The sequence below is a fragment of the Lactuca serriola genome, chromosome 4 (genome assembly GCF_051521515.1).
Source record: "Lactuca serriola cultivar US96UC23 chromosome 4, Lser_US96UC23_V15, whole genome shotgun sequence".
NCBI classification, from domain to species: Eukaryota; Viridiplantae; Streptophyta; class Magnoliopsida; order Asterales; family Asteraceae; genus Lactuca; species Lactuca serriola.
In genome coordinates this window covers 70,308,002-70,317,384 of record NC_136411.1, presented here as the reverse complement: position 1 = coordinate 70,317,384, position 9,383 = coordinate 70,308,002, and the positions used below count along the sequence as shown (strand labels likewise).

The window sequence follows — 9,383 nt, the reverse complement described above, 5'->3', positions numbered from 1 at the left end:
GTAAGTGAATATTCTATAAATCGGTTCATCAACAATTTATATTCTTACCATAATAACTGGATTTAATGATAACATTGCATATATATATATATATATATATATATATATATATATATATATATATATATATATATATATATATATATATATATATATATATATATATATATAAGATCCCAAAATTATCTAAGAGTTAGTCATCTAAGTATGTTTTGGCCAATTTAGTCTTAGCATGTTTTGCGTCATTTTTGTCTCAATGCTGATATTTATCTCTAAAAAGGTTCTCAAAATAATATTTCATGTTTTATATTTAATTGTAGCTTAATAGAAATACATCTTGTTTTCTATGAGATTTATCGATCCAAGTTTTACTATAGAACCAAAATTATATATGTTACACAATTTGCAAGTGGAACCTTGGACAAATTCAAAAGACAAGAGTTGATTAAAAAATGCATAACTGTATGGACCGTTTTGGTAATTTCTTCTAACTTTTTTATAAGTTTCACTACATTCGTAGAGTGAATTTCAACACCTTATGCGTGTCCTCTATGACATCTGATCTCATAGAATTTATTTATGGGAAAATGATTTATAAGCCCAACGAAGTTTCCAAACTGTTCAAAAAACCTCAATCATGTTTTGTCTGTCCAAAAAAGCCTAACAAACTTAACATTTTGTCTAAAAAGCCCAACTAAGTTACAATTTGCTGAAAGTCAAATAAGAGAAATAGATGACGTGACTTATTATCGGATCGGAAAAATGACTTGTTAGACCAACAAAGTTTCCAAAACGTTTAAAAAACTGAAATCATGTTTTGACTATTAAAAAAAAACTCAATGAATTTAACCAAAACAAAATTGGGATTTTTTGAATGGTTTGGAACTTTGTTGGATTTTCTAAACAAAAAGTTAAGTTCGTTAGATTTTTTTGAACAGACAAAACATGATTGAGATTTTTTGAATGGTTTGAAAACTTTGTTGGGCTTTTAAGTCATTTTCCCTTTATTTATTTATTGTGACATAGTTGTTTTATCTTAGACACAACCTATCAAGACTCGATAATAAAAACCAATGGTGGCCGTAACAAGAGGTTGAAATTCACTAGATTGATGTAATAAAACATAAAAAACTGAAAATTTTATAGATATAATTAAATATTATGACTTAAAATCAAATTAAGAGTTCTTAATTATCATTTTATGACCATAACCCTTATATCAACCACCCACTTTTGGTCCAAATAACCCTCTTCAACATAAGAGTGGCATGTGTAACTTAGGAGTGGTTCATAAGAGTAATTACTATTTGTTAAAAAAGGGGTAAGAATGGTTGTTAAAATAGATTAAGAGTTTAATATGGATAGATGATGATTGGTTATGAGGGGCTTCTTTAAAAGCTTCCCGATGGATAAAGGAGGGTGTGAAATGTCCTATTTCCTCGCTCTCCGTACATATGGTTAGAACGGCGGCGCCACCATTACCACTACAAAATATGAGTGGTAGAAAAAGTCTCTGAAAATCATACCCTCCTTCCACTTGTCACACACACTCAACTCACACTCCATTCTCTCTCGTTCTCTCTCTCTCATACCACAAACCATTACTCTAACTAAAAACCAGGACCAACCTTCTTTTCACCATACAACTTTACAACAACTTCAACTACAAGAACATAACTCCACCCTCAATTCTTTTGCTCACTTCGATCCCCTTTTTTTCTCCTTTGTTTTATTGTCTCTATGTTTTTCTCTCTCTTCCTTCTCTTCATTCTTCATGGCCAGTGCTGATGATCAACACACGAATTTCAAGCATTTTTGTCGAATATGTAAGAAGGGTTTCATGTGTGGAAGAGCATTAGGCGGCCATATGAGAGCTCATGGTATTGGGGACGATACGGGGAATCTTGACGATGACGATCCACCCAGCGATTGGGAAGATAAGCAAGGAAACAAGAGAATGTATGCATTAAGAACAAACCCAAATCGTTTAAAAAGTTGTCGGGTTTGTGAAAATTGTGGAAAAGAATTCTTGTCATGGAAATCGTTTCTTGAGCATCGGAAATGCAGCTCCGATGATGGTGAGTCTCTAGTATCGTCTCCGGAGTCAGAGGCTGACGATGACGATGGTTATGATGATCATCACGGTGGCCGGAAAGATTGTGGTGGTGGAGCAAGTGGGTGGTCGAAAAGAAAACGATCTTTAAGGGCTAAAGTTGGCAGCTTTAATTCAATGTGTCCATCTAGCGAAGATGAAGACCTAGCCCTAGCGAAATGCCTGATGGAGTTATCGAACGCTAGGGTCGATCCGGTGGAAACCGACGCGGAAGACTCATGCGCCTCCCCTACTAGGGAGGAGCAACGGCGGAACCCTATGTTTACTACGGCCGCGTTTCTGTCACCTTTTACAAGACCACCACCACCTATAGATAAAGCAAAAGGTGTAGCCACCACCCCTAAAGGCATGTTTGAATGTAAAGCATGTAAAAAAGTGTTTAATTCTCATCAAGCATTGGGTGGTCACAGGGCAAGTCACAAGAAGGTAAAAGGATGTTTCGCAGCAAGAAACGATCAGTTTGATGACACCATTGTTGATGATGACGTCATCACACACGACCAACTATTTCCTTCACCAAAGCCAATCTCGAGCTACCAAGTCAATCAAGGTCCAAGCGCAGCGACTCCTGTCCCAGCACCGTTGGTCGGAGCCGCAAGAAGGAAATCCAAAGTACACAAATGCTCGATTTGTAACCGGATTTTTGCCTCCGGTCAGGCGCTAGGCGGACATAAGAGGTGTCATTGGCTTACATCTAACATGTCTGATACGACTTCTTTAGCAAAGTTTAACTTCCATGAACATATTGAGCAACTCCATCGACGAGCATTGGCGTTACCTTCACAAATACTTAACAAATCCAAAGCCCTCGACCTCAACCTCCCAGCTCCGGCAGATGACATTGCCGGATTAAGGAGAGATCGGCTGAGATTAGAAGTTTCTACAGAGATCAATCTACATTCATGGAACGTAGATCATGAAAATGTTACAGATGGAGATGGAAAAGATCAAAACAGAACCGGTGATCAACAAGATGATCAAAAAAACACAAGTAACCTTGAAAAAGAAGCAACAACGACAATGGAGGATGATGAAGCCGATAGTAAGGTGAAGTTGGCTAAACTGAGTGAGTTGAAAGACATGAGTAACGTCAGTGGGAGTTCATCTTCATGGTTGCAGGTTGGGATTGGTTCCACAAGTGATGTTGGTCCTACTCATGATCCATAATTTATTTTTTTCTTTTTTCTTTTTTAACCAAAAACAAGTATATACATAACTCAGAACCTGTAATTATATATCCATTCAACAAGCACATAATTTTTTTGATGAAGATGATACCACTCCATCTGCTGTTGTAACTTTGATTTTGTGGGGCCGGCGGTTCTCTTGGTGAAAATCAATGTTTATATGATTTATACTTTTTTTTTTCATTTTTCATATCTCTTTACTTTTTTTTTGTCCAAATAAATATAGAGTTATTGGTTAAATATATTTGAAATGTTCTTAAATAGAAGCAGAAACAGAAGAATTTTGCAAAGTAAAACCTGTTCTAGGCTTTTAGCTATTTGCATATGTCAAAACCACCCAAAGAAAACATCATAGCATATCAAAAACAAAATTATTACATCTTAAAACCAGGGTGTTCATCAATTTAATGGAATGGTTTATTAGGCATCTCCAACCCACCCCAAACTCCATTTTTTCTCCATTTCTTCTTCCATTCTTCTCAAACTCTATCCCATTTCCACCTTCATTTTTTGATATATGAATAAGATTCCCCCACGAGAAAATACTATTCATATCTCCAAAAATGAATGTGAAGTTTGGTTGTTAATTTTAATCCCTTTCATTTTTATTTTATACATTTCTAGTTTATTTTATCTACTAATTATAATTTAAATGCAATATTTAATATTTATAATATCAAGTTATATACTAATTTATATTAAGTTAAAATATAATATATATTTGTTAAAATCTAATTAGTAGAGGAGTGTATTTGACAATATATATAAGTTATAAAAATGGAATATTCTACGAATATATTTTTTGGGGGTAAAAAATTGGATAGAAAATAGAGTAGGGTTGGAGATAAAACATTATTTTCTCTATTTTTTACTCAATTTATGGGGGGAAAATAGAAATATGTTGGAGATGGTTTTAGGGCATCTCCATCCTACCCCCAAACTCCATTTTTCCCTCATTTCTTCCCCCATTCTTCTCCAACCCTACCTCATTTTCAACTCTATTTTTGGAGATATGAATAGTATTCTCCCATATATGGAGATATATAGGGAATATTATTTATATCTCCAAAAATAAAGATGAAGTTTGGTTAGTAATTTTAGTCATTCTTATTTTTATTTTATACATTTTTAGTTTATTTGATCTATTAATTATAATTTAAATATAATATTTAATATTTATAATATCATGATATATACTAATTTATATTAAGTTAACATATAATATATATTTGTTAAAATCTAATTAGTAGAGGGGTATATTTGACAATATATATAAGTTATAAAAATAAAATATTTTAGGAATATACTTTTGAGATAAAAAAATAAGATAGAAAATGGAGTAGGGTTGGAGATGAAACACTATTTACCTTATTTTTTACTCCATTTATGGGGAAAAAATAAAGATGTAACAGTCCGGAATCTCAGGTATTGTTAAATTATGTTTTTGGGGTGATTTAAGAGGGGACTCGGCGAGTTGGAGCTTAGACTCGCCGAGTAGGATCGCAGACTTGGTCGCGGGTTCGCGACTGGACTCGACGAGTCCAGATATGGACTCGGCGAGTCTACGCTGTTTAGCGAAAACCCTAACCGTTCAGGTTTGGGACGTATAAAAAGGACTCATTGGCCGTCATTGTTCATTTTAGCCTTCTGAGAAGAACCCTAAATCGATTGTGTGCATCTGGAGCAAGGATTATAGGCCATTGTTGATTATAGAAGAGTGGTTGTGCAAGGAAGAGAAGGGATTGGCTAAAGGAGCAGCAAGGGAGTCACATTCTGAGGATTGGGGACACAGAGGATACATCATCCAGGTAAGAATTCGAGTATACTCTGCTATGTTGATGTGATTATGGAATTAGGGTTTATGGAACCCTTTTGTGAATAAATTGAATGTTACCCTAGTCCCCTAATCGATTGTAACCCTGTATTGGGACCTTTGGAGGCCCATAATGTCCCATGTCTGTGCATTTCGGGAATTGATGAAGGTTTTGGATTGGAATCCTTATGCCTTAGGTCAAAATGTAAATTATGAATCATATGGTGTATCATGAGCACTGAAATGAGGACTTTACGTGATGGATCAGCCTAGGAAGGCTAGACCTAGGAATGGTCGAAGCAGTTCGGACCTTAGGATGCAGTTTGAGCGGTTGCATGGCATGGACTCGCCGAGTTCGATGAACAGACTCGGCGAGTAGCTTGAAGATTAACTGGGACTCGTCGAGTTGTTCTTCAGACTCGGCGAGTTAAGTCGGGGTGGCCCCGCGATTCTTCCAGGAGTAACTCGTCGGGTCAAGGAGGATACTCGACGAGTAAATAGGGAATCTCAGAGAGTTGGAGGACGTCTAGACTCGCCGAGTCGCCATGGCACTCGCCGAGTCCGGTCGAGTTGACCGTTGACCGTTGACCGTTGACCGTTGACCAGAGTTGACCTAAGTCTGACTTCTTAGGGATAGTCACACTTAGAAGATATAAGTGTTAATGAGAGATATGTGATGTTATAGGGAGGTTGTAGCTCGTCGGATTGTGCACGAGTGATTTCAGGATTTGCTAGCTTTCAGCATTCACGAGGTGAGTCGTCTCACTATACTGTACCCGGAAGGGTTTGACTGTGTGACCGGAAGGTCAGATATGATATGTGATATGTATGCTATATGTGGTAAGTTATTTGTTATATGTGCTATGTATGTTAGGTGGGCCAGAAGGCAATATGTTATGGGCCGGAAGGCGATTATGTTATGGGCCGGAAGGCGTTGTGTTGAGGACCGGAAGGTCAGGGCCTGGAAAGGCGTATGTGCGTAAGTTGTATATTGGGGAACTCACTAAGCATTTATGCTTACAGTTGTTATGTATGTGTTTCAGGTACTAGCGAGGACCGTGGGAAGGCGCCGGCGTGATCGGTACACACTGAAGAATGTTTTTATGATCTTGGGATTTAGACAGTTTGTATTTGACATGACACTTAAATTATTTATGTCTTGTTTTGAATGAAAATACTCTATTTTTAAAATGAAAAATTTGTTTGAAAATTTGCGTTGTTACAAAAGATGGGTTGGAGATGGTCTTAGTTTAGTATGTTTGGTTCTAGATGTTTTAATATAGAATTATGGGTCCCTATGCTTTGCATTTTTTCCATTTTAGACCTTTTTATTTCCAAAGTAAACCTAAATTCACTGTATTACTTATAAATTGATGATGAAACTAGTTACCAAAATTGATGATGAAACTAGTTACCGAACATAATACTGACGAAAAGTGTTGCCCTAAATTAGCGACGAGATTGTGATAGAATATCGACAAAAGCAAAATCCGTCGGTAAATATCGACGAAATAGCTACGGATCTAAGAAAAATATTAACTTATTTATTTTCCGTCACAATCTGTCACTAAACATTAGAACTAGAAAAATGAAAAAAAAGCTAGGGGTAGTTTCGAACTCACGTCTACCATGTACCATATCAATCTCTTTACTATCAGGTCGGGCATGCCACATCTACTAACAAGGGATACTTAATACGTTTTATCCATTAGCTATTTTCTTTCTTTTATTATTATTATTATTATTAGTAGTAGTAGTAGTAATAACTAGAGGGAATTTCGTAGCTTCACTACGGGTCAGGAAAATCAAGGATTGGAGATGTGAGCATATTAGATACATGATTTTGCAAAACATATGTAACACCCGAAATCAGAAAGGTCAAGAAAGGAAAGGAAAACCATAAGTTAAAGAGGGTCGACTCGTCGAGTCCAGGGAGGAACTCGACGAGTCGGAGCGGGATCCGGGTGTAAAGTAAGTGACCGACTCGGCGAGTCTGCTCTGAAGAGAAAAACCCTAAGTTTGGGACTTTGTGCACTATTTAAACGTCTCATTCTCTTCCTTAGGGTTCCTTTACAGTCTCTCTAACCTAGAATACCAAACCCTATCCGCCATAATCCTTTTTGGAGCAAGATCTAGTTTTGGTGAAGGAAATCTTGAAGTTTTAGGGTTTGGTTAGAGAAATCTGGATTATACTTCAGTGGGAGGTCATTTTGGAGGTAAGGAATCGTTATCCTTGGCCTTCTCCTTTCTATTTCAACTTTCATGGAGTTTTAGGGTTTGGTTAGAGAAATATTTATGAGATCTTGAAGCATGAGTTAGATCTGGAGTTGAAACTCCAGATCTGAGTTCTATATGAATCATTTATGCAGAAAGCCTTTCTAGCTGTTATGCAAAAGCCTTTCCCCAAGAGTTAAGTCCCTTTCTAGCTTGGTTTTGGTATCATGAGACAAGAAGCACGTAAAGGTAGCAACTTTAAGTTGTTAATGGACTCTAGGAACCCAGATCTATTGTTTGGAGCAAAGGAGTAGCTCTGTGACTCGAGATTATGAGAATACACGAAAGGACTCGGCGAGTCTGGGAGATGACTCGGCGAGTCGGGCTAGATATCAGACTTAGAGTCGCGTAGGAACTCGACGAGTCACATGGGTGGACTCGGCAAGTTGGATGAAGATAGGCAGGAACTCGACGAGTTGGAAGAACAACTCGGCGAGTCTGTTGAAGATTGCCTTAAACTCGGCGAGTCTGTTCTTGGACTCGGCGAGTCTGGTCGCAGAACCCCAAACCCTTCTAGTTAATACTCAGACCAGTGAGTTGAGTGGAGACTCAGTGAGTTGGACAAGACATAACTCGAAAATCAGTAGACTTAGTGAGTCATGGGTTGACTCGGCGAGTCGAGTCGCGAAGGAGAGGGTTTTTGAGCTTATGAACTCGGCGAGTCAGTAGGCTGACTCGGCGAGTAGGGTCAACCTGGAAGGTTGAGTTTGACCAGAGTTGACTTAGTTTGACTGTTGAAAGGCAGTTAGGCTAAGTGTTATATTTGGTATTAGTAGATCGGGGAGTTTTTGGAGCAGCAGTTCGAGAGTGTCTGATAGCAGTCAGAAGGGTATCAGCAAAAACTCCAGCAGTACAGGTGAGTTTCCTTCCAGTAAGAACGGGTCTAAGGCCACAATGCCGACCTGTTTAGTTAGCAGTAGTTTCTGGACTTCAGTCTGATGTAGTAGTTAGTATGTTGGATGCCTTTGTGGCTCAAACAGGATTTATGTGTTATGTGTTCCGGGCTATGACCCGATGCAGTATGCAGTATATGTGTTCATGCTAGTTGATATGTTTATACTATGCTATGTTGAGTTAGTTCCGGACTTCGGTCCGATGCAGTTAGTCCGGACTTCGGTCTGATGCAGGGGACAAGGTCCCAGTCAGTTTCCGGACTTCGGTCCGATGCAGGGGGCAAGGCCTCAGTTAGTCCGAACATCGGTCCGATGCGGGGGACAAGGTCCCAATCAGCTTCCGGACTTCGGTCCGATGCAGGGGGCAAGGCCCCAGTTAGTCCGGGCTTAGGTCCGATACAGGGGACAAGGTACCAGTCAGTTCCGGACTTCGGTCCGATGCAGGGGGCAAGGCCCTAGTTAGTCCAGACCTCGGTCCGATACAGTGGGCAAGGCCCAGTATGTGCTTTATATGTTTGTATGGTATGTGGTAGTTTGGGGGAGCTCACTAAGCTTCGTGCTTACAGTTTCAATTTTTGGTTTCAGGTACTCAAGTTTCAAACGAGGAGCTCGGAGAGGTTGCAGTGCACACACCATAGTCAGTTAGCCTGGGATGTTTTACTCTGATAATAAGTTTATGATTTGAATTAATACTATGAAACTATGTTACGAATTATGAAACGGTTTTTATAAATATGGTTTTAGTAATGTTTTAAAAGAAATTTTTAGTCGTGAAAATTGGATCGTTACAACATATCGATTTAGCATTTTGTTATGCTCTAAAGCCCTAAATTTTCTGACTAATTTATTGTCCAAGTCCATTGCTAAAAACAGACATGGTGGCACATTAGTGTAAACAGATTGCTTATAGAAGTGTTTGAAAGCTAAGCGTTCAATGCAAGTTTCAATCTTGCAAAAAAAAATTGCATTATAGGTACCCTATGTTACACATGATTACAGATGCAGAATAATAAAACACATGTTGCTGCAAACCATACCTCTAATATTCCATGTTCAAAAAAAAATGGTCCCCAAGTATCACTAATTTTTCCAAAAATATTCAT

General features: G+C 38.1%; 1 protein-coding gene across 1 annotated transcript; it reads left to right on the top strand.

The window, feature by feature from the left end:
* Positions 1–1,551: 1,551 nt before the first annotated feature.
* LOC145101844 (zinc finger protein ZAT9-like) lies at positions 1,552–3,444 on the top strand. The gene has a single exon (XM_079039127.1). It carries the CDS (start codon positions 1,775–1,777, stop codon positions 3,278–3,280), a length of 1,506 nt encoding a protein of 501 aa, XP_078895253.1. The 5' UTR covers positions 1,552–1,774; the 3' UTR covers positions 3,281–3,444.
* The last annotated feature ends 5,939 nt before the right edge of the window (positions 3,445–9,383 follow it).

Coding starts and splice junctions, on each gene's coding strand:
- LOC145101844 (XM_079039127.1), top strand. CDS start 1,775: ATGGCCAGTGCTGATGATCAACACACGAATTTCAAGCATTTTTGTCGA.